The 26,238-nt window shown below is 44.9% G+C and overlaps 1 protein-coding gene across 2 annotated transcripts in view; it reads right to left on the bottom strand.

Annotated features, from left to right (window-relative positions):
- LOC147100008 (NT-3 growth factor receptor-like) overlaps window positions 1-26,238 on the bottom strand; it is a 945,826-nt gene that overhangs the window by 151,864 nt on the left and 767,724 nt on the right. For both annotated transcript variants that reach the window (XM_085968572.1, XM_085968573.1), the window contains exon 12: window positions 16,620-16,811. In XM_085968572.1, the coding sequence (XP_085824698.1) occupies window positions 16,620-16,811 (192 nt within the window). The remainder of the gene's footprint in view (window positions 1-16,619; window positions 16,812-26,238) is intronic.

Below are 26,238 nucleotides of genomic sequence, written 5' to 3'. Positions count from 1 at the left end.
CATGGAAGGGAATCACTACACTTTCAGACATTTGATAGAAGATGAAGATGATGCCTTTGGAGCGGGAGAAACTGCACTTTCAAATATTGGACACAAGATCGAGAGGATGAGATGTGGGGCGGGTGGCGGTGAGGGTGGAAATCACCGCACTTTGTGTACTGATCTAACACTTTCCATTAGAAATTATTTCTCATCAATAGAGTCAAATGAATTGCACTGTTATCAATGGTCCGCTTTTAATGAAACTGGTAGAGCCATACACACACTGCCTGCCTGTAATTGAGTCTGTAATTGAGACTGATACTATCTGTAACACTTTATCTACACAGAAAGAATTTGTATATGAATATTAATAAAAATTCAGGCCAGAATTTTAGATAAGTCTGACTTGGGGAATAGTCAAAATAAAACTTTAAAATCTGAATAATTGACTTATTCTGCTCCCCATCAATATTAACTGCCAAAGCAGATTTAATGAGGGAGATGTTCAGATGCAATTATCTGAGCAACACAGAGTGGTCTGTTGGAACATAAATGAGTCAGCCACAGGGAATGGAAATTATGACATAATTAACTTAGCAACAGAACCTGATATAGAGTTACTACTACATTGTGTTGAGTTTTAAACTAAATGTCTCCCCTCCTTTCTTTGAAGGCGCTAACTCTTGCTGTGGTCCATCCCATGGACATTGGTTGCCTCCAGTATCTCACCAAGGTAGTCATGTATGATTGCAGGCAGTGACTGCCGACAGGATATTGGATCACCACATTCCCGCACATTTTCCACCAGGGGTCACCAGACAGCGATCAGGAGCTGGAGCTCTGGATCATGTTCCCCTCCTTAGGCCAAGGGCGCTGAGGCCAAACGAGTTAGCTCAGCACGGAGCAGACTCTCTGCTCTACATGACTTAGTGACACACTCTTGCCTCTGAGTCAGAAGGTTGTGGGTGCAAGTCCCACTCCAGAGACGTGAGCACAAAAATCTAGGCTGACACTTCCAGTGCAGTGCTGAGGGAGTGCTGCACTGTCGGAGGTGCAGTCTTTTGGATGAGACGTTAAACCGAGGCCCCATCTGCTCTCTCAGGTGGACGTAAAAGATCCCATGGCACTATTTCGAAGAAGAGCAGGAGAGTTATCCCTGGTGTCCTGGCCAATATTCATCCCTCAATCAACATCACTAAAAAACAGATTATCTGGCTGCAAACCACTTTGGGACATCCGGTGGTCATGAAAGGCACTATATAAATGCAAGTCTTTCTTTCTTTACACTGGATGGTATTTATACCCAGAGGCCATCTATGATGCATTAAGCATTGTGGTTTACACATTAAATGGGACATTCAGCGATTCCAGGGACTTAGCAACTTCTGCAACTTGGGATCACTGTCAAACATCAGATAATAGTGTTCAGGGAATAATCACTTAGACTAAGCATGCCCTTGGTGATGTTACTGTAAGTAAAAAACAGATTTATGGTCCCAGGGATGTGGCTATCATCTGATTTTTCACATAAGAGCTTTGTTACAAAAGGATGACAAAATGTTATTTCTCATGAGGACTGGCAAACACTCTGCACGTTTTTGCACTAATATATTACCACCATTAAGCTTCACACATCCAGCAATTTTACCTCAATAAGCAAGTACCTTGAGTTATGTATCATAAATCATTCATAACGCAGGTAGGCAGACCTGAATGGTATGTTTAACACATGGTTCCTGTAACCTATTTATTAACCTGCAAGTCCTCACTAAGAGTTATGTATTATAAATCATCTGCATTCTCAAGCGTTAAAAATTCGTATGATTTATAATGCATAAGTTCAGGCATTTATTTATCAATGATAAATGTGAATTTTTGGACTGTCACTGATTCCTATCTTTAAGGTAGGGTGGAACAGAGGTTAGGCAATAGGTGTTTAACTGTGGAGCATTGCAAACAATGTTCCCTTTAATTTTTTTGGAGGGGGGGTTCAAGATACCGCACCTGCGCGACTGTTCTGATTTAAAAGCCGGTGAGCCAGCTACACGGGAGCTGCAGAGCGCTGCACGGCTGCGCAGCTTAAAGGGAACAATGATTGCAAGTGAGCTTGGTCCTGTCCTCACCCGATGTCTACACACATGTGCTTCCATTGGGCCCAGGGTGGCAGCCCTGGCTGATAGCCCCAGGGCACTGAAGCCAGTTGTTGAGCCATCCCAGCAAAGATCAACAAAACCAGCAGCGCCTAGAAATTAGATCACACGTTTATCATGTAATTATTTTCACAGCGTTTTCCTTTGATGTTGTCCAATGACACAAGACTCTGGAATATCATTTACAGGCTTGAAGGATATTGTGCTGTGATGTAGAATCTCGCAGAATATTGGGCGTGGTTGTAGGACTGGGCGAGTGGAGAATTGCAGAACTTACTACAATATTTAGAATTTTAAAAAGAGTAAATTGATTTTTCTTCCTCGACAATTTTCTCCCTTCTCTCCTGGAGGTGCTGTTTCTCGCTGGGGGTGGTTCCACAGGCGCAGGCTGCCCTCCAATACATCAACCAAGTGATCTTTGTTTACATATGTGTCTAGACAGTGAGTGTCAGCGGGCTATTTAACTGTGGGGGACCATTACAGATGAGCCTGATCCTGTCCTCATTGTCATCTACACAAACACACTACCAACAGGAGTCACCAGATAGAAAACCAGCTGATTTTTCCAGAATGTCTATTGACACCACTGTGTCAGCCAATAAATTGGAGCTGGGGCAGGATTTACGGCAAACAAAGTATTTAAACAGTACACTAATGCAAACAGTCTACAGAGTCTATTTAAGAGTCTCTACGAACTACAGCAAACAAACCCCATGACCGAAACTACAGCAACATCTCCCGATAAAAGCAGGGTGATTTCTCCAGAAAATGCAGTGAGTGGTGGATAGTTACATACAAGTAATGTACGTAAAATCAATCCCAGTCACTTACAGCACTGATTGACGGGGGAATTACCCAATCATCTCCCTTCTGGCCGAGAATACTGGTTTCACTATATATAGCCCTGATTTTCACCACCCAATATAGGGCCATTGAAGCTAATTGTAACAAACTGCCTGAAATCAGATAAGCCAAGCCAGGCCATGGATGGAGCACAGGCCTGGGGCCCTTTAGATCTGTAGGATTCAGCTACTCACTGGATAAACTGTCTAAGTCATCAGGGAGCAAGAAAGTACAAGATTAAAGGCTGCAATTTTAAATGGGTCGTATCCTCTGGGATTTAGCTTGCAAATAGAAACACCTGATCACATGGCATTGAGATGTTGCACATTGCCGAGATTGTTGTTCCTATAGCAGAGAATTGGATGACATCAAACAGAAACTGTTAGACAGGTGAGTCCATCTGATTACAGTACTTCAACATAAATTCATTTTGGTAACATTTTTATACATCCTTCCAGGTTGTAATGTAGAACCTTGCAGGATATCAGGCTGTGGCATAGGACTTCACAGTACATTTGGGTGTGATGTGGGATCTTATGGGATGTCAGGATGTGATGTTCGATCTCATGGGATATTAGGATGTGATGTTCGATCTCATGGGATATCGGGATGTGATGTGGGATCTCATGGGATATCGGGATATGGTGTTCGATCTCATGGGATATTGGGATGTGATGTGGGATCTCATGGGATATCGGGATGTGGTGTTCGATCTCATGGGATATTGGGATGTGGTGTTCGATCTCACAGGATATTGGGATGTGATGTTTGAACTCACGGGATATCGGGATGTGATGTGGGATCTCATGGGATATCGGGATGTGATGTTCAAGCTCACAGGATATCGGGATGTGATGTTTGAACTCACGGGATATCGGGATGTGTTATGGGATCTCATGGGATATCGGGATGTGATGTTCGAGCTCACGGGATATCAGGATGTGATGTTTGAACTCACGGGATATCGGGATGAGATGTTGATCTCACAGGGTATCGGGATGTGAAGTTTACTCTCACAAGTATTGGGATGTGATGTTCAAGCTCACGGGATATCCCCTGCAGTATTTTACCAAAAGCCGTTTCAATTATTTCTGCTGAGAAAATTCTAAAACTAACATAATTAAATAGGCATCAACTTCAACTTTCCATCTTACAAAAATAATCATCCTTAGACCGTATATGCACACTGACCTCACTACTCAATTATCTATTGCGGTTACCCAGTAACAGTTTAAACCAGCGATAATCAGAATATTGCATTTTGGAGTTTTAGAAAGTCTTTTTATCAAATGATCCCCATGTGATTTTTTTTTTAACCTAGTTTTTGACATCAGTGTTTGTCACCCAGAATCAAAGACACCAATCAACACACAGGTTCAGAGTGTGAGATTTGCCTAGGCTGAGGTTCTGATGAATTCTTCTACAATTAGCTGCGACAGGAACTGCAGTCCTTCTGGTATTTAATAATTGGGTCATGTCAGCAAAAGTAGAAAAGTTAAACAGAGGCTGTGCTGTGGTAAACGTGTCACCTTATCTTCAACTTTCCAATCATAGAGATTTGATGCTACTCTGCAATCATTTCTTAGAATGAATTTATCCCCGTATCAGACATCTTCTGGGATCTCTTTGTCCTTGTTTCTTAGCACAAAGCTGGGAACATGTGCTTCGACTGAAAGCGCTTATACTGCAGAAATACAGTCTTAGCATTTTAAATCCTTAAAAAAAATAAAATGGCAATGTTTTCACTTGTGGGGGAGTCCAAAACTAGGGTCCATAAATATAAGATAGTCACTCATAAATCCAATAAGGAAAAACGTCTTTACCTGGAGAGAGGTTAGAATGTGGAACTCGCTACCACAGGGAGTGGTTGAGGTGAATGGCATAGATGCATTTAAGGGGAAGGCCAGATAAGTACATGAAGAAAGGTGTAGAAGGATATGCTGATAGGGTGAGATGAAAGGAGGAGGCTCATGTGGAACATAAACACCGGCATAGACCATTTGGGCCGAATGGCCTGTTTCTGTGATGTAAATTCGAAGTAATTCTTTACAAAATCCCTGTTTCTCGAATTTGTGACAGAGAAGGTGATGAGAGGCAGGGAATGGGGGAGCGTGATAGAGAAGGAAGGGAGCAGAGATGAGCACTACTAAGTGGGGTGTAAGGAGAGGGGGAAAATAAGGGGGAGAAAGGGAGAAACGGGAAAAGGGGGGAGAAGACATGGACTGACTGAGAAGGTGTATGGGATAGAATGGGAAAGACGGGAAGGGAAGATGAAGGTAAGGGTCATGGCCAGAGCTTAAGGGTCATCATGGGAAGAAGGCTTGGGGACAGGGGAAAAGGGAGGGTAGAAACAGCAATGTAGCAGGAGTGACAGAGACAGTCAAGATGGCTGATCCTGATAGTGAATTGTAGAGGGGGAGTCAAGGTAAAGGGGTCAGGAGGTTGCAGCTTGGGTGGAGAGCTTGGGTGGCTGTGAAAGTTTAGCTAGGCAGTGGGGCAGGGCATGTGTCAAACTGCAAATACACTGTGCTCGCTGACCTACATTGGCTCCCGGTTAAGCAGCGCCTCGATTTCAAAATTCTCATCCTTGTTTTCAAATCCCTCCATGGCCTCGACCCTTCCCTATCTCTGTAATCTCCTTCAGCCCCACAACCCTCCCGAGATATCTGCGCTCCTCTAATTCTGCCCTCCTGATTATAATCGCTTAACCTTTGGTGGCCGTGCCTTCCGTTGCCTAGGCCCTAGCTCTGGAATTCCCTGCCTAAACCTCTCCGTCTCGCTACCTCTCTTTCCTCCTTAAGACGCTCCTTAAAACCTACCTCTTTGGCCAAGCTTTTGGTCACCTACCTTAATTTATCCTTATGTGCCTCGGTGTCAAACTTGTTGTCTTAAAATACTCCTGTGCAGCACCATGGGATGTTTTATTACGTTAAAGGCGCTATATAAATACAAGTTGTTGTTATTGTTGTTGTGGTAAGCACTTTAGTGCTTTACCGCCCCTCACCTGTCTCCTGAAATAAGAGAACCAAGAGGCAGACAGACAGAAGTAGATGGCCCAGAGAGAAGCAGCAGAGTAGATAGAGAGCAGAAAACAACAACCGACAGGTGAGTGAAGCTCCTCTAACTCCCCAGGAGCAGTGGCACGGGAGACCTGCTTATATCTGAATAAAAAGTGTGTGTCTGTCATACTTCTGACATTATGCTTCGATACATACGCAAAAACAATTCAAAAAAATAAAGCTAGGCAATCAAGGGGGAAAAAATGACCCTCTGATGGAGCTCAGAACATGCCTACTTTCAGCAACTACATCTTGTGGCCTTAGTCACCTACATGATAGTTACATAGGTCGGGAAATTCCTCAGAGCTGCTCCCGCTTCGCTGGTGTTACTTTGAAAGAAAGAAAGAAGAAGAAAGAAAGACTTGCATTTCTATAGCACCTTTCATGACCACCAGACGTCCCAAAGCGCTTTACAGCCAATAAGTACTTTTGAAGTGTAGTCACTGTTGTAATGTGGGAAATGTGGCAGCCAATTTGCAGACAGCAAGCTCCCACAAACAGCAATGTGATAATGACCAGATAATCTGCTTTTGTTATGTTAATTGAGGGATAAATATTGGCCAGGACACCGGGGATAACTCCCGTGCTCTTCTTTGAAATAGCGCCATGGGATCTTTTACATCCACCTGAGAGAGCAGACGGGACCTCGGTTTAACGTCTCATTCGAAAGATGGCACCTTTGGCGGAAATGCGGCGGAAACTCTTTTGCGTGTATAAACGGGGTTTCTGGCACACTGCGGGCGAAGTAGTGCTGGTGGAGGGGGAGCAGTTCTGAGGAAGTTCCCAGTCCTGCAGTTCCACCTTAGGAGAAGACCCTGAAATTCCTCATTGTCTTCAGCACTTCCAGCTTTGTAACACCATTATTGCAACAAAAAGATTGAGGAAATTTGCATTTTAGCGCATTACGCCGCTTATGCACCATTATTGCACCAAATGCAGATTTCTTTTTAACGATGCAAATCTTACGCCCGCCAGTGCCCTTCAGTGCTTATATGCATAATTGCGGTGTTTAAATACACTGAGGTTTCCTGAGTTTATGCCGCTCCTACAAGCGGTGTAACTTTACACCCAAATAAAAATGATTCAACAACTCCCCATAGCATTTCAGAGCAGTGTAAGTGAGAGATTCCGAGCTGAAGAGGGCTCCAACTTCACTTACTGATTACAGGCTTTTGAGGAACAGTTTTGAACCCCTTCCGTCACATTTATTTAATCACTGACATCCGTACTTCATTTTACTGTTGTCCTTTCCTCTCTTCCGAGAATTTTTTTTCTGGGACCCCGACTTCGGCCAACCCCACACTCAGATTGACTTTGAGCAAGGGGCAGCCTTCCCCATGGGCAAACCACTCTATGGCATCGTAATGGAGGGGGAGCTGCAAAAGCAGCATGTCGAGGCCAGGAGAATCAGGCAGCATGGTAGAGGACGGAGGTCCACTTAGGTATGACCCTCCCCAATGAGAGTAAAGGCCGCACTGGTCCTACGACCACCTCCCCATGGTCCTTTACATCAGATGGCTGCCGCTCACCAAGGGTCCACTGGGCATCTCTGCCAACTTCATCACGACGATTTGGAGACTCGCTCCACTGCCACAACTGCTCTGTCCATGGCAATTAAAGTGACAACAGAACCTCGGCATTTAACGGCTCCAGGACCTTCCAGGGGATCTGTGCGTTATTAACCGGAGAGCTGTCAGGCTCTCTTCAATAGAACAGTCGTATACATTCGCTGCGACAACAGAGACACAGAGCCAGGGATTTCCATGGGCTATCTGGATTCCACAGGGTACGGATGAATAGATGACACCAAAGCAGAGTTCTTTGGCCCAGCAGGACTTTGCCAGAAACCCTCACCTGTGTGAAGAAGTCCAGGCCTACCGAATGGTCTATTTCCTGACACTGTAGAGGGACAAGCCTGGTGACAGGCTTTACCCTTGTCAGTCCTTGTGAAGGGTTTTCAGTTCTTGCTGCACTGTTGATCAGTCCTGGGCATGAGGGAGTTGGGAGTCAGTGCCAGCTCCCTGCAGATGACAGGACAGTTCATCTCTGGCTTGGCCAAAGGAAGATCAAGGAGTCTGAGGCTTCTGTCATCAGAGGTCAGTTGGACTTCTTCTGCCTGCTGACACGATGCCCAGTGGGCACAGCTGGCATCATAGGTGCCGATCTAGATTGATGCAGTGGGTGAGAATGCCATTGAGTGATCTGATAGATATTAAGAACTAAACCACTTGTAGTCTGCTGATCTTGCTGTTGATCAGTGTTTAGCTGCTGCTGGGCTTCAGTAGGGTGCTTTTAAAGAGTTCCGTTCTTGTTACATGAAGCTGGATTTTCATTAAGCTGTCGGGAAGGAGGCGGGACTACAACTTTCGGGTTTTAGTCCCGCCTCCATCGACGTCCGGCCAATCGACGCGATTTTCCCTTGATTGACCTTGTTGAGCCCGCCCAGCGGACTCAGCAGGCCAATTAAGGGCCACCCGGCAACAGGTGACGTCACAGGCTGAAATTTCATCTGCCAAGAGTTTTTGACAGATGAAATATCAGTGTTTCACAGCTGTTTGAAGCTGTCAAACACTGACAGCCTGACTTCTAACCTGAGTCCTTCTACGCAGACTCAGTTAGAACTGTCACCGGCACTGAAAGCTGATGGCTGTCACTTTTGACAGATCGCAGCTGTTCAGCTTTCAGTTCCGGCTGAGTGATGGACTCCCGATGCCTAGAGGAAGAAAGGCTGTTAAGGTAAGTACAGGTAAGTAAAACTTCTTTACACACTTTAGACACACCAAACACACTTACCTTTGCACTCATGCACCCATCACTCACCTGGACACCGACATCGCGACCCCTCCAAGTCCTTCAGCCCGACGGCCCGCCTGCTCTAACCTGGCGTGGTTTGGAGCCGTCGGGAATCCCACACGACACCCCTCAAAATAGGGATTAGGCTAAAAACTGCCTGTTAACTACCTGTCAGGCAGTTAATTGGCACTAATCCCTTCCCGCCTCGGGTAGGCGGGTCCCAGTGCAGTGCTCGCCTCCCTTGAAACTTACATGGAGGCGGGTTTTGGGCGGGATGCTGTCAGGACCCCCGAATTCGGGATTTTTGCCCCCCGCACGCCTGAAAGCCCGCCTCACGGCCCAATGAAAATCTGGCCCATGGAAATTTCCTGAGGTGGGGGCCAGTAACTGGCAAAGTTTCTACACTAAAGTTACACCAGGCCTGCACCAAAAATATTTATATTAATTTACCCCAGGAAATTTGGTTGTAGCTCTCTCTGTTGGTGAACAGTGAACCAGCAATGGCGTAACTGACATTGAGGAAATTCAGGCCCATTGTGTGTACTCTGCTTCTACACTTACAAAGCAGCACATTCACCGACTCAACATGAGCGACACCATGGGAGACCAGCTAGTAACAGATGAAAAAACGATTTATCTTTGTGGCTATTTTCCCCTGCCACAGACATCACGCTCCAGAGGGAAGATGCTTGGTGAGGCACTGACTATGCGCATCCAAATAATGTTCCTGTCACTTAAACAATGAAGTGATTGATTTAAAATCCACTAAACTTGAAAAGATGCTTGGGAGCTTCTTTCTATCTGCAGCATACAATGGGGCCACCAGCACAACACGAAATACACATAAAAACATTCTGATTGCTTTGTTACAATTCTGGTAAAACATAAATGAAACAGCAGGACATGGGAGTCTGCTTTGAGGACAGGATCACTTCTGAAGGCAGAGCTGTGCTGAGCTCTGAATTACAGTGGGGCTGATTACAGCACTGACCTTCCCAATTCCAGGTTTGACACCCAGGAACTGAAAGACTTGAGTGTCTGCTGTCTACCCTGCCTCCGCAAGATCCTGCAAATCCATTGACAGGATAGGCGCACCAATGTCGGTGTTCTCGCTCAGGCCAACATCCCCAGCATCGAAGCTTTGACCACACTCAATCAGCTCCGATCGACGGGCCACATCGTCCGCATGCCCGATACGAGACTCCCAAAACAAGTGCTCTACTCCCGGAGCTCTGACAGGGCAAGAGAGCCCCAGGTGGGCAGAGGAAATGCTTCAAGGACACCCTCAAAGCCTCCTTGAAAAAGTGCAACATCCCCACTGACACCTGGGAATCCCTGGCCCAAGACCACACAAAGTGGAGGAGAAAGCGCCGAACACCTCAAGTCTCTTCGCTGGGAACAAGCGGAAGCCAAGTGCAAACAGTGGCAGGAGCGCACGTCAACCCAAGCACCCCACTCACCCGCCCCTTCAACCACCGTCTGCCCCACCTGTGACAGAGACTGTAGGTCCCGCATTGGACTCATCAGTCTCCTGAGAACTCATTCTTAGTGTGGAAGCAAGTCATCCTCGGTTCCAAGGGACTGCCTAAGAAGAGAAGACAGACAGTCTGGGCATGGTCAGAGAGTGGAGTGGAGATGGGAGCTCATTAATCTTCCGCTATACCCTCAGTTTGTCAGTGTGCTGCACATGAACCTCATTATTATTCAATCACATCTACAATTCGCTCCAAACTCTCCGTCCATATTTCCAGCAACCCAGCTGGTTCCACATAAATGCCACCTGACGGGAGCAGCGCTCTGATCCAGCATCGAAAGCCAATGTAGCAGCCATGGTTCATTCAAACTTCCAACAGGCCCGCCACTTCGACTCACTCCCTGACGGCTATATCTATTCACGGCGGTATCAGTACTTTTTCTTTTGTCCATTGTGTCGTTGTTGCTGTCTAGCGTAGGACTCATGCTGTTCTTCCTAGCCACTGCAATAGCTGCGCTGCGACTGCTGTCCAATGCGGTACTTGTACTGTTATATCTATTCATTGCAGTCCTTGTAGTTACTTCTGTCCAATGCAGTATCTGTACTGTTATTTCTCTCCACTGCAGTACTTGTAGTGTTATCTCTAAGTCGAAGAATGGCTGCCAGGTACTTTTTGCTGACTGCAGTGCCCCGAACTACAATCTCAGCTACGATATTAAGGAGGGCTCTGGGGCTACTGTAAGCTTTACACTGGCTCTGAGCCAACCACAACACTTTAATAAATTGACCCATAATAACCTAATAAATTTTTTTGCTGAGTGACCAGTAATCACAGCTTAAAATCAACACCTAGAAAATTAAAATTCACTCCAGGATATTTTTCTCCAGCTACTAAAGTACTAACTGCAATTTATTATTTGAAGGATGGTTCGATAAGGGCTTCCCGAACAATTGTTCCAGTCTGGATTAAATTTCAAAGTTCCATTTAAATGTCAACTGTTTTTTTTTCAAATGCCAAATCACCGTGTGAAAGGAGGTCTCGATGACTAGGGAACATGTTGTCAACGCCTCGATTCATCTTAACAATGAGCCACTTTACTTATTGTTTGATCAGTGAAGGCAATGAAGGAGTCACCATCATTCACCAGCCTTGACCTGGAAGTCAGGCAGCCAGCGATGCCCCATTAAAAAAAATAATGGGGTCAGGAATGAGCAATCCAGGACGAATCCAGGTCCGAATGTGTTTCAAACAGCTTTCATAATTTTCAGGCGTTTAACGGCTTTGCACCCTCAATATAAGTGCTCATACTCAGCACGTGTAGCCCACGGTGGCTTCATAATGTCTGGATCATGACATCATTACATTGCTACATCTCTCTCTCTCTCTCTCGCTTAGGCAGTCCCTCGGAGCCGAGGATGACTTGCTTCCACATTAAAAATGAGTTCTCAGGTGACTGATGAATCCAATGCGGGACCTACAATCTCTGTCACAGGTGGGGCAGACGGTGGTTGAAGGGGCGGGTGGGTGGGGTGCTTGGGTTGACGTGCGCTCCTTGTGCTGCCTGCGCTTGGCTTTCGCTTGCTCCTGGCAAAGAGACTTGAGGTGTTCGGCGCCTTCCCGGATGCTTCTCCTCCACTTTGTGCGGTCTTGGGCCGGGGATTCCCAGGTGTCAGTGGGGATGTTGCACTTTTTCAAGGAGGCTTTGAGGGTATCCTTGAAGCGTTTCCTCTGCCCACCTGGGGCTCTCTTGCCATGTCGGAGCTCCGAGGAGAGCGCTTGTTTTGGGAGTCTCGTATCGGGCATGCGGACGATGTGGCCCGTCCATCGGAGCTGATCGAGTGTGATCAAAGCTTTGATGCTGGGAATGTTGGCCTGAGCGAGAACACTGATGTTGGTGCACCTATCCTGACAATGGATTTGCAGGATCTTGCGGAGGCAGCGTTGGTGGTACCTCTCCAGTGCTTTGAGGTGCCTGCTGTACATGGTCCATGTCTCTGAGGCATACAGGAGGGCGGGTATCACTACTGCTCTGTAGACCATGAGCTTGGTGGACTATATCTACAGTCCAAGTGACTTGTGAAACTTCACTGCAGCCAATGGCTGGAGCATCCACTTGAACCACTTTCTCCAGAATTCTAACTACCAAGAGATCTCTGCCAGACCGGAGCAGCTCCTGTGCGAACCATCCCAGTAATGTTGCTGTTGGGGGCAGGAAATTGGCTTGTTCTTCTTTCCAGTTGCTGATAAACCAAAGCATTTCAATAGCCCTTTAAAAATTCCAAACCGTTCATAATCCGTATGTCACTCTAATGTTAATCTGCTTATGCAGAGCACTACTGACACCTACTGGTACACCAGCCCCAGCTTGGCCACCTTTACACCAAGTCACTTGAGATACGCTGGCACCGTGCCTTGAATATTGCCAGATTAATTTGGAAGATCTCAAATTATCAACAATGCCAAGTCGTAAGAGTCAGATGTTGGATCTTGTTACAAACTCAATGTTCAGACCCCCAAAACAACCAAGGCTACACTACACTAAAACTGAGGCAGCATCTTGCAGCTTCTCCTGATCAGCCCATTTTCAGGGGGATTTCCTCTCTTTGGTATTAGTTTGTGAGAGATTGTCACAGTGACTGCACCAATCCCACAACTGCTTGTAGCGGCTTTTCCTGTTTATAGCTACTCGGGGTGAAATATCCTCGTACCGCCAACTAACTCCAAACGTCAACTTGTCTTTTATCTCTACAGATGCTGACTAACCTGTGGTGTGTTCCAGCATGCACAAAAATTTGAATGGGCCACTGCATTGGGTGAGGCAGGCCGCGCAGGAGGCAGTGCAGCTTATGGGGGACATTGCTGGGCACCCCATTATAATCGGCATATTAGAGTAATGGCCAGGGTACAGCGTAGATCGACGAGAATGATACCAAGAATGAGGAGTTGCAGATATCAAGAAAGGTTTAAAGAATTGGAACTTCTTTTACTCAAACAGAAAAGGTGAAGGGGAAATTGAAAAAAGAGGTTCTCCACACGATGATTAGTTTCGTGTGAGCAGATAGTGAAAGGTTATTTCCACTGGTTGGTGAATGAGTAACAAGGGGGCACAGACTGAGGATAACCACGCAAAGAACGATTTTACACAGCGGGCTACATTAGCACAAGCCACTATTAACACAAAGACAATAACAGCATTTAAAAGGAAACTGGTTAAGCATTTGAAAAGGAACAATATGAAAGTAGCAGAGTTAGTACTGGCATGGGCACGATGGGCTGAATGGCCTCCTTCTGTAATTTCTATCATTCTATCATCTGAGGATAGTGTGTAACCCGTTGATAAGCTACAGCATTCAAAATTGTGATTAATGCCTAGTTGCCCACCACTAGTGTTTAGAGCGAGTGGTCAGTGCTTTGGGTCCATATTTACATCAGCACATAATGACTGAAATGGTCATGAATATCTGGATTTCGCGAATGATCTCTTCTTTATGTTTGCTGAACTTCGCGCGTGTGGAGAACAGATGTCACTCTGCTGTGAGAATGCAAACCATGTGCTGCGAATCGCTCCCTATAACTCCAGGTGTATCTGCCGCCTGAATGTGAAACTTGGAGCAACACTCAAGAGCTGTTGGCTTCTCCTTGAATGTGCTAAAGAGCTGAATATTGACATTATTGGAGTAAGGCTTCATGTGGGAAGTGGCTGCACAGATGCTCAAGTGTACGGTCAAACTATTGCAGATGCTCGTTCTGTTTTTGATATGGGGCAGAGAAAAGTTTCAACATGCACTTGCTTGATGTCAGTGGTACCCTCCTTGGGTCACTAAACGCTAATTTGAAGAGATTATTAGGGCTAAAAATGGAGTAGCGCCCCAATTGGGGCGTTAACTTCGCCGGGGCGCTAAAAGTAGCACCCTGGAAAAATTAGCATCCCCGCGCAGGAAATTGAGTGGTTGTGCCCCAAGAGGAAAGCGGGGCGCTACTGGAAGTGCCCCGCATCCCTCTTGGGGCGCTGTGAGTCAATATTGCGGCGTTATGTGCCACAGCGCCACACACTGTGGCACGTCGTGCCGTGGTATTGCAGGCCTTCCTCCCCTTCTTAAAGGGGAGGGGCCTTGTGCAGCGCGACCTGGGGCCCAGCTGGGCCCCTGGGGATCAGGAGTGCAGGCAAAAGAGCCCGGCACTCAAGAGAAGTGCCGGGCTCTTGGAGTGCAGCCAGCACTCCGCGGGGGTGGGGGGGGGGGGCATTTCAGGAGGTCTGGAACGGGAGCGCAGGCAGGTGCTGGCAGGCGGCCAGCAACAAAAATGGCTGCCCCGCACCTCGCCTTTAAATTGCGCCTCCCCGGTCGCAGGTAGGCCCCTCTGACCCCGTCGGACATAGCGTCCGGCGGTAAGTCAGGGGGCGCTCCCGAAGATCGTGGCCGGGGCATGAGCGGGGCGCTGCGCACGCCAATGATGTCATCGCCAGCGGCGCAGCGCCGCAGGGCGCTACCAGTTAGTGCCACCACCATCCTCCCGCTGAATTTTGCAGGAGGCGTGGGCAGTGCCATGCCCAGGCGCTAGTTGCTTTGCGTCTCGTTAGCGCCCTCTTAAGGGCGCTAACTGAATTTTTCCCCCTATGACTTTCAGAAATTGTGGCTAGACAAGTATTTGCCCTCTGATTTTGAGGGTTCTTATCATTGCTGAGGCTGGTCGGTTATATGTGGCATCTACCTATACACTGTAAGGATGTTGTCTTCAATGACAAAGTAGCTCTCATGATGATAATGTTGGAAATGACAGGACCTCGTGTACTATGTAAATGATGGAGGTTATAGTGGTGTCATTGGGGTTGTTGATTGCTTCCCATTACGAACCGGACAATCTCCATCTGCCAGAAGCAAGTGGGTGAAGACTTTGCAGTTCATGTGGATGATGGAGATGTGTCTGTAACTCTCACTGCTCTGTAGACATTTCCTGGCTTTGTGTGCAATCCATTTTTAATAAAAGAACAAAATGTTCTTACTGCAAATAATATGTATTTCTAGAAATTGCATACAGTTAAATTAATTTCAGCTTTGTACATGGTTCCTTTGTCTGGGTCTCTCTCTGCTGAATCATAATACACGTCAAAATGCTGGAAAATCACCAAAAAACTTTAAAAATTCAAAATATCTGGGGTAGGGCCATGCCGACAGACTCCTCAACATATAAATTTTACACAATCGGAGTGCACTTCGCTCTTCAAAAAAATTTAAATCCACCACTGCAAAAACTACAGGTGCAGCTTAAGGCACAAGTTCATGTCCCACTTCACTCTCAGTGTAACTGCCTATTGTATGTCATAAACACGGGGTTCAATTTGCACAGAAAAACAAACTGAATTGCAGAATATTATCTGAAAACACTACAGTATTAGAAATCTGGAAATCCAAATGTAATGAAAAAGAATTGAACTTATTCATTTGTCATGATTTTGGCCATAGGCTTTTATTCAGGGCTGCTTTCTCAGTTGTACATTTTTATTGAGTTTTTTATTTATTCGTTCAGAGGATCTGGACGTCGCCGGCAAGGCCAGCATTTATTGCCCATCCCTAATTGCCCTTGAGAAGGTGCCGGTGAGCCACCTTCTTGAACCACGGCAGTCTGTGTTGCCACTTTTAAGGGTCTGTGCTGTTGAAGCTTTTCTGAGTTTTGTTTGTTGGCATGTATGTTTACAAAGGTCCCTCCCCAAATCAGTTGTGCATACAGCTGGAGATCCAGCTCCCTTCCCCCTCTCCTTCCTCCTTTCCAGGGAGTAAGCGCCTCACTGTCTGGCAGCCTTTGGTTTCACTCGCTGTAAAACATACCAGACTATACTGACATTATTTCAGAAAGCCAAAAAAAAATCATCACATAATTAACCAAAGTATGCTCCAGCAGCCTTCCAGCAATCACATAAACATACATTTTTGGAATATTATGGCTCAATTTTCACTGAATTTAACAAAAATGAAAAACATACTGTCACAACACACCTCAGGAAGCCATTTTGTTTTTCTCCAAAGTTTGACCTGACTGGGCCTCAACTCACACTTGCCAAGAGTGCTCCCTCCACAGGTGTCAAAGCGCATTACACTGAGGCAGGTTACAATCTGCGCCCAAACTCTGCAAGCATCAGGAAGTGCCTTGCAGAGTTCAGCGCTGTTACTGGCTGCCTAATCGTTGTTATGGTGTTTCGGCACGCACGTGTGCATCTGTTACTTATTATTCACAGTGTTGCGCAGCAATTGTAATGTGGCAGATCATAATGCAAAAAGTTGTCAGAGGCAAAAAAAAAGTGAAAAATTATTTGTACTTACATGTCTCCGGGTGTTTTCCGAGGCTGTGAGTCTGGCGGAAATACTGAGGGTTTTCAATCACCGGGATCCGGGTCATCCCAATAACAACCGCGTCTGGTCCGATATCCATGGACGAGGGTGTGATAATCCCATGATTGATGTGGTGGAGTGGGCTGCCGGAATCTTCCTCCCCGCTGATCACGGCCACTGGCCCTGCAACACAGAAGAGAAAAATGGACATAAACCATGCTCACGTCTCTCACCAGGATTTGCCCCGCTCTGTGCCATCTACCTTCACCTCAACACCCCAAACCTAACAGTATTCATCCCACACACTGTCAAACCTATGATTGAGATGCGATTCCACAGCCTGTGACTGACATGTGATTCCTCCACATTGTGACTGAAATGATTCCTACACAGTGCGACTGACATGCAATTACAGAGGAAACTGTTAAATGAATATGATTTTGCCAAGCAATTTTATTCGCTTAACCATTTTATTCTTTTCACTATTGTACCAAGTTTGATTGACGTGTGATTGTGACTCACACACTGAAAGAAAGACTTGCATTTATACATCACCTTTCATGACCACCAAAGTGCTTTACAGCCAATGAAGTACTTTTGAAGTGTAGTCACTGTTGTAATGTAGTAAACACGGCAGCCAATTTGCGCACAGCAAGCTCCAACAACCAGCAATGTGATAATGACCAGATAATCTGTTTTTTTTTTAGTGGGGTTGACTGAGGGATAAATAAGGCATAACTCCCCTGCTCTTCTTCGAAATAGTGCCACGGGATCTTTTATGTCCCCCTGAGAGAGCAGACGGGGCCTCGGTTTAATGTCTCATCCAAAAGACGGCACCTCTGACAGTGCTGCACTCCCTCAGTACTGCACTGGAGTGTCGGTCTAGATTTTTGTGCTCAAGTCCCTGGAGTGGGTCTTCTGACTGGGCCATGGCTGACACTGAGACTGGTGTGTGATTGTGCCTCACATACTGAGACTGACATGTGCTTCTTGCTCACCTAGTGGGACTGATTGCTGCCACTACTTTGAGTTGCTGGCCCATACCTTGAAAAAATACCCTTAGAGTAGTCTGTTTTCTAAACTCTGTAGATGCCACCCACGAACAGTTGCCCTACTTCATATTTAAAATTCCACAAGGATACATGCCTCCCACAGTCTGAGAAGTCAAGGTCACATCTTTGCTCAGAATGAGATTTGGTATCAGATGGAGTTGAGCAGATTGAAAAACCATTTTAGCGTACGAAACGGTTTATTTCTTTTAAGAGTCAGGTGAATTGAAATAGCCTACTTTTTCAAATCAAACAATGGTGTCTGAGTGCGGATGAGATCTAGCAGGTATAGCAATCCATTGCTGCCACCTTATACATTCATGTTAAATACTCCACTGAGCCCCGACACCACGCACAATGTCAAACTCCTCTTGGACTACCTGCAGACACTCATGGCTGTCTGGGACCATAATAAAGCTATTAACGTGAAGAAATTCGACTGCATTTTAAAAATATGATCCCACCAAAGTAAAAGATCGACGCTGTTTAAGAAAGTAACGTACAGAATATAACTTAAATGGATCTAAATCCATCAGAAAAGTACCAGGAAAGTGCTTGGACTTCATCCTAGGGTCTTAAAAGAAGTGGCTAGTGAGATAGTTGGTTTTAATTTTCCAAAATTCCCTAGATTCGAGGAAGGTTCCATTAGATTGGAAAATAGCGAATGCAACTCCTTTATACAAAAAGGGAGGGAGACAGAAAGCAGGAAACTACAGGCCAGTTAGCTTAACATCTGTCATAGGGAAGATGTTAGAAGCTATTATTAAAGACGTTATAGCAGGGCACTTAGAAAAGTTCAAAGTAATCAGGCAGAGTCAACATGGTTTTGTGCAAGGGAAATCATGTTTAACCAATTTATTGGAGTTCTTTGAGCAAGTAACATGTGCTGTGGATAAAGGGGAACCGGTGGATGTACTGCACTTAGATTTCCAGAAGGCATTTGATAAGGTGCCACATCAAAGGTTATTGCGGAAAATAAAAGCTCATGGTGTAGGGGGTAACATATTGGCATGGATAGAAGATTGGCTAGCGAACAGGAAACAGAGAGTAGGCATAAATGGGTCATTTTCTGATTGGCAAGATGTAACGAGTGGTGTGCCATAGGGATCAGTGCTGGGGCCTCAATTTTTTACAATTTATATAAATGACTCGGATGAAGGGACCGAAGGTATGGTTGCTAAATTTGCTGATGACACAAAGATAGGTAGGAAAGTAAATTGTGAAGAGGACATAAGGAGGCTACAAAGGGATATAGATAGGTTAAGTGAGTGGGCAAAGATCTGTCAAATGGAATATAATGTGGGAAAATGTGAAGTTGTCCATTTTGGCAGGAAGAATAAAAAAACATATTATTTAAATGGTGAGAGATTGCAGAGCTCTGAGATGCAGAGGGATCTGGGTGTCCTAGTGCATGAATCGCAAAAGGTTACTATGCAGGTACAGCAAGTAATTAGGAAGCTAATAGAATGTTATTGTTTATTGCGAGGGGAATTGAATACAAAAGTAGGGAGGTTATGCTTCAGCTATACAGGGCATTGGTGAGACCACATCTGGAGTACTGTGTACAGTATTGGTCTCCTTATTTAAGGAAGGATGTAAATGCGTTGGAAGCAGTTCAGAGAAGGTTTACTAGACTAATACCTGGAATGGGCGGGCTGTCTTATGAGGAAAGGTTGGACAGGCTAGGCTTGTATCCGCTGGAATTTAGAAGAGTAAGAGGTGACTTGATTGAAACATATAAGATCCTGAGGGGTCTGGACAGGGTGGATGTGGAGAGGATGTTTCCTCTTGTGGGAGAATCTAGAACTAGGGGTCACTGTTTAAAAATAAGGGGTCGTCCATTTAAGACAGAGATGAGGAGAAATTCTTTCTCACAGAGGGTCGTGAGTCTTTGGAACTCTCTTTTTCAGAGGGCGGTGGAAGCAGAGTCTTTGAATATTTTTAAGGCAGCGGTAGATAGATTCTTGATAAGCAAGGGGGTGAAAGGTTATCGGGGGTAGGCGGGAATGTGGAGTAATCAGATCAGCCATGATCTTACTGAATGGCGGAGCAGGCTCGAAGGGCCGAGTGGCCTACTCCTGCTCCTAATTCGTATGCTCGTCTGTAAAAATCTCTACCTCCGGTGTGTAAGCAGACCGCGAGAGCCAAGTATAAGAGAGGACACTGCTCTGCAATTTCCGGCTTGCAAGCCAGAAATTCATGCACAAAGACAGCAATTTGCATCAATAAAAATGGAAGGCTGCCATTTTTTTTACAATATGGATGTGCGGACAGTTTCAAAAGATTGAATCTGAGGGATATTTTTCTGACTCTATGCTCCCAGCGGAAGTGTGAATCAGAAATTCAGGTGTGCACCGTGCATGATATTCCGACCATCCATTTAAATAGTCAAAAAAATCATGCACAACAGAACATCAAACCATGTTCCCGTAAGGTTGGGTTTCTTGCTGGGAATGTAGTTAAAAAAGAGAGAAAGATCTTGCATTTTATACCACCTTTCACGACCTCAGGGCGTCTCAAAGCACTTTTCAGCCAAGGAAGTACTTTTGAAGTGTAGTCACTGCTGTAATGTAGGCAAACACAGCAGCCAATTTGCGCACAGCAAGCTCCCACAAACAGCGATGAGATAAATGATCAGATAATCTGTTTTAAGTGTTGGTTGAGGGCCCCGAGGGAACTCCCTTGCTTTTCTTCGAATAGTGCCATGGGATCTTTTATGTCCACCTGAGAGGGCAGAAAGGGGCGCCTCGGTTTAACATCTCATCCAAAAGACGGTACCTCTGACAGTGCAGCACTCCCTCAGTAACTCACTGGAGTGTCAGCATATATAATGTGCGTCCATGATTTAAACTGCAGTTATACCCCATATGGTAGCAAAAATAAATGAGAATACACATAAGTACAATGGGCCGGCTATTCCGATCCCTACGGGTGTGTACGTGCTGTGTAGCCACCCGTAGGGACATTGGAAATGCCAGTTTCAGGCATCCACTGCGCATGCGCTGGAAACCGGCATTTCCGATCTATCAAGAAAGGTCTTGACAGATCCTCCGCCTGCCCGGGAGAAGGGCCTCTGCGGGCGGATAGTTCCGCTTTTTGGAGACCCTCCGCCCGCAGAAAACACTTACAATTCTTGCACCTGGTAAAAGCAGGCATAAGGTCTGCTTTTACCAGGATAAGAGTTGAAAAAAGTGAAAAAAATAATTTTTCCCACTGATTTATCATTTAAAATACTTTTTAAAAAAAGTAAGTTTATTTTTAGCCCCGTTAAAAACTTTAATTATTTTTTTCAAAAATTTAAATTTTTGTTTAAATTAGTTAATTTATGTAATTTCAAGTCATTTTAAAAATGTGATGTTTTTTAAAAGTTTATTTGAAGTTTTACTATGTTTTGGGGGTGATCTCCATTCATATATTTGACAGGTCTTCCTGTCAAGTGTATGAAGGGAGATTCCCTTCTTTGATTGGCTCCCCATGGCCCACGTGACCCCAGGGATGCTGCGAACCGCCTGCGCCTCTCGGATACGTGGGCCCTGCGCACCGGCAGTTTGGAGAGGCCCAGCAGCGGAACTGTGCGCCTCCCGGGAGCCCTCCGGTCCAAGCGCAGATTTTTCCAGATCGCAGCCCTCCGCCCGCGGGAGGCCTGCGATCGGAATATCTGGGCCAATATTTGTAATGGTGAATTTAGACATTTTTGAAGGGTGGGTGAGCTTTGGTGGCCCCAAATTTATTTCCTAGGGGTCTGGGAGTATGTCCCCCAGGAAACTTTGATTCGCAACATCTTTTGGTGCATTTTTCAGCATTTTGAAGTGTATTGTGATTTGGCATTTGAAGACAATAATATATTGTTAAATACTAAAACAAATGTAGCTATTATAAGTCACAATTGATGGTTGACTTTTACACCATCAGAACGTAACACTCAAACTCACCCAAACCATTGAGACTATTAAAAATTAAATACGGCTCCTATCTGGCTTTACTTATGGTCCAAAGACAGGTTGATACAAAATTCAGTTACAGTACTTAGCTCTAGCAGTGGTTGCATATGGTATGTACAGATAAAGGTTTTCTTTATTATTGTTTTAGAAACTTACACAAAGCCAACCAGAACTGCAGATAACAATGTTTGCAACATTTCAAATAGAAAATCCAGCCTTTAGTTTCCTTTAGATCCCAACAAATGAAAAGTTGTTAATGAAACATATCAGGATGGGCTGTAAATGGACAGCACACCAAATTGATGGGCAAACTCGAAACAACAACAACAACTTGCATTTATATAGTGCCATTTAACATAGTAAAAATATCCCAAGGCACTTTACGGGAGCGTTATCAGACACACAGCCATATAAAGAGATATTAGGATAGGTGGCCAAGAGCTTGGTCAAAGAGATAGGTTTTAAGCAGCGACGTAAAGGAGGAGAGAGAGGTAGAGAGGCATAGAGGTTTAGGGAGGGAATTCCAGAGCTTACGGCCCAGGCAGCTGAAGGCACGGCTGCCAATGGTGGAGCGATGAAAATCGGGGATGCTCAAGAGTCCAGGATTGGAGGAGCGCAGAGATCACGGAGGGTTGTAGGGCTGGAGGAGGTTACAGAGATAGGGAGGGTGAAGCCATGGAGGGATCTGAACACAAGGATGAGAATTTTAATATTGGGACATTGATGAACCGGGAGCCAATGTAAGGTCAGCAAGCACAGGGCACGGGTGAATGGAACTTGGTGAGAGTTAGGATAAAGGGCTCAATAATCCAGTAATACATAGCAAGGACACAAAAAGCACTCACATTTTTCTCTGTGGAATATGTTAGTTCACTTAACCTTTGTTAATCTCTCCCAATTAAAGGTTGCTGAAAATTTATTTTTATGAACAAAGCTTTTAGAATAAAGTTGGTTGCTATTACTGATGAATATATTCTTGCCATACATTAGATTAAATTACACTGCATATTTTTAATGTAGAGAACATTTGTTCTACTTTGTAAACAAGCATCAGTTAATTTTTGTTGAGAAAATATGAGTGTGCCATTCTTTTGTGGCATAATATTACATCCCTCTCTGACTGGACCTTCACCTTTATTGTTTTTGATTAATATACCAAATAGTTCAACCCAGTGACCACCCACTCTCGTTAACAAATTGCCGAAAAAATCCTTGGTGAGTGCAACGGCAAAGTTAAACTTGAATAATTGGACACAAGGATCTATGGTTGGTGCGTTCGTTTTTCTCGTAGTTATTTATCTTATGGATGGAGGCAGAGTGCCGAGGGCTTTGCTGATGTGAGACTGAGCTCATTATCACTGTGCTTGGAATTAAACTGTGCTGTTCAGATATTTATTTACTCAGTAAATATAGGGCCTGAATTATGCTGCTTTTTGCAATTTGCATTAAAGTAACCAATTTTATTTAAATGTAAGTGCTTTGTACGATTACTCACACTGAAGTGTAGTTTTCTGCATGAAACTCACGCCAAATGCAAACCTTGTGAAAACTGGGAATCTGCCAAAATAATAGAGAATTTGCTTCCCTTTCAGACCAGGGCTTTCGGATAATTTACATTCGGATTTAGTAATGATCTGTAAAGGTCTGGCATTCATCCACAGTTCGAGAGATCATATGTTAGACTCCCCTTTACTTTGGCAGTGAATGATTTGCCATTACTCTATACAATCTGTATTGTAGCACTCCACCCACTCCCCCCATCCCACATTCCCTGAAAGTAAATACCATACGAGGATCTTGGTGGATCCCTTCAAACTTTGTACTTGTAAACTGAAACACTGCCCCACTGATGAGATTACTGTTTCATCATTCCCCTGGTGATAATTAAACACTTCACCTCATAAACCCCTGTCCTTTATCGAGTTACAACGAGGCTGCAGCACAGAAACAGGCCATTTGGCACAACTGGTCCATGCCGGTGTTTATGCTCCACACGAGCCTCCTCCCACCGCTCTTCATCTCACGCTATCAACAGGTCCTTCGATTACTTTTTCCCTCATGGGCTTATCTAGCTTCCCCTTAAATGAATCGATGTTATTTGCCTCAACTTCTCCTTGTGGTAGTGCGTTCCACATTCTCTCCATTCTTTTGGTAAAGAGGTTTCTCCTGAATTCCCTATTGGATTTATTAGTGATTATCTTATATTCATGGCCCCTAGTTTCGGTCTCCCCATAAGTGGAAATATTTTCTCTACGTCTACCTTAGCGACCCCTTTCATTATCTTAAATACCTCTATCAGGTCACCCCTCAGCCTTCTCTTTTCTAGAGGAAAGAGCCCCAGCCTCTTCAGTCTTTCCTGGTGGTTATAACCTCTCAGTTCTGGTATCACCCTTGTAAATCATTTTTGCATCTTCTCCAATGCCTCTATAACCTTTTCTATAATATGGAGAGGAGAACTGTGCAGAGTACTCCAAATGTGGTCTAACCAAGGTTTGGAACAAATCCTTGGGCTGACCTAAGAAACACTTGCCAATATTTCTAGCATGCAATTGCCCGGGTTTGAGTGGGTGGTGGCGGGGGGGGCTGATGAACTAACCCCACAATGCATTGGGTGTTATCTCTTCGTCACATGGACTGAAACATCACTCGTGTGCAGAAGAGATAACACACAGTGAAATGTGGACTGATTTTAAATGCCCAAAAGTGGCATATTTGTGAGGCTTGGCAGAGGAAGCATGAAAGTGGGCCAGAAACACCAAGCAAGAAGCAGACAGTTGGCAACTATGCATATGTACCTCACTCCCAAACTATACTCAGTGCCCCTCCTTTAACTTCACACACACACCCCTCCACAATGCTTCACAAACGTGCCCCCTCCCCATACTTTGCATAACTACCTCTTCCCCAAATTTGGCACATTCCCCATTCCTATCTTTTAAACAGGAGACCTTTCCCCTTCTACAGCACGAAGCCTTGAACAACATTCCAATTCAAAATCAGGAAACTCTTGATATAAACCGAAGTTTCATCAGTAACTGTCCCACCTCCTCTGCATTTCTAATACTTTCCATTTTTATTTCAGATTTCCATCATGTAGAGTTTTAAAAAATATATATTTTTCAGTTCCAATTTAACAAATATTTTACTGGGTTTTCAAACCCAGTTTACTCCATTCCAACTGCTCCTTTAACCATTAACTACAGAGCCAACAACGAAATACATAAGAAGATAGAATGTACTAACTGCAGCATTGCAGAGCTCTTGTGTTGCAGCATGCTTACTCCTTGGGCCAAAGTTGGGAACATTCCAAGAGCCTTTACTACTCCACTACTGAAAAAGCTACACTTCCATACAGTCTCTCCCTCCAAACAGATACCCCCGCCACACAAATCCACCTCCACACAGACTCCCTCCATACAGATTCGTCCACAAAGACTCCTCCATACCTAATCCCTTTTGTCATAGACTCTCCCTTTTTGTACAGACTCCGCTCTGCACTTAAAGCTAGATCCAGGAAATGCAGATTACATCACATTACTAACCTGGAAGCACAAAATCCATTCTTGATTAAGACTAAAGACCTATAAGAAGCATAGGAACAAAGGAACGTCCAGGACCAGAAAAGGCGATTATGGCCCCACTGTCCGGGAAGTATCATAATCCTAGAATAGCTCTCAAAATCCTTCAATCGGATATTTCTCCAGGTACTTGTCCAACTCTCTCTTGAATATGCTGATACAATCTGCCCCACTGCCTCCCATTCCATACATCCAGCTCCCTCTGTGTAAGGTATTGTCTATTCACCCTCATTCGTCCAAGTTTGAAGCTTATTGTAGATTGTGTGACTATGTTAAACATATTGGCCCAGAAATTCGGGTCAGGGGCTTCCCGCAGGTGCAAGCCCCCAACCTGCACTTACCTTGCACGCCGGCCGTTGTGCTGTGGGCCCCCGTGGAATTGCGATCCTGAGCCTCCTCCAACTGCCGGCATGCAGTGCTTGCGTATCCCAGGGACGCAGTTAGTTCGATGCGTCCCCTGGGATCACGTGGGCCATGGAGAGCCAATGGTAGCAGGGAATGCTTCATTCATAAGTTTGACAGGAAGACCTGTCAAACTTATAAATACTATAAGCCCCAAAACATCAATAAATCTTCAAATAAATTTTAAAAAACATCATATTTTTAAAATAAACTATAAATTACATGAAATAACTATTTTAAACAATAATTTAAATTTTTGAAAAAATAATTTTATTTTCTAACGGGGCTAAAAATAAACTTACCTTTCTTTAAAATATTTTAAAATAATAAAGCCGTGGAAAAAATGTTTTAATTTTAATTAATTCACCACTTACCTTGTAAAAAGCAGGCCTTGCGAATGCTTTTTATATGTGTAACTCCTGGAGACTTAACCTCCCGGAAAAACCTGGAAAAAAAATGTAAGTTCGATGCACACGCGCTGCCTTTCCTGTGCACGCGTTCGACCTCTGAACCCCTTCTTTCAGGGGAACGGAAGTGCCGGTTTCCCGTGCATGCGCAGTGCATGCAGGAAACCGGCACTTCCATTGGGCTTGCGGGTGAGTACCCCGTGCGTACTCACCCGTGGAGACCCGAATTTCTG

This window comes from Somniosus microcephalus, chromosome 27 (assembly GCF_052327205.1).
Source record: "Somniosus microcephalus isolate GS21.2 chromosome 27, FLI_Smic_1.0, whole genome shotgun sequence".
NCBI classification, from domain to species: Eukaryota; Metazoa; Chordata; class Chondrichthyes; order Squaliformes; family Somniosidae; genus Somniosus; species Somniosus microcephalus.
The sequence above is the reverse complement of the archived record's forward strand: the minus strand, read 5'-3'. Positions and strand labels throughout refer to the sequence as shown.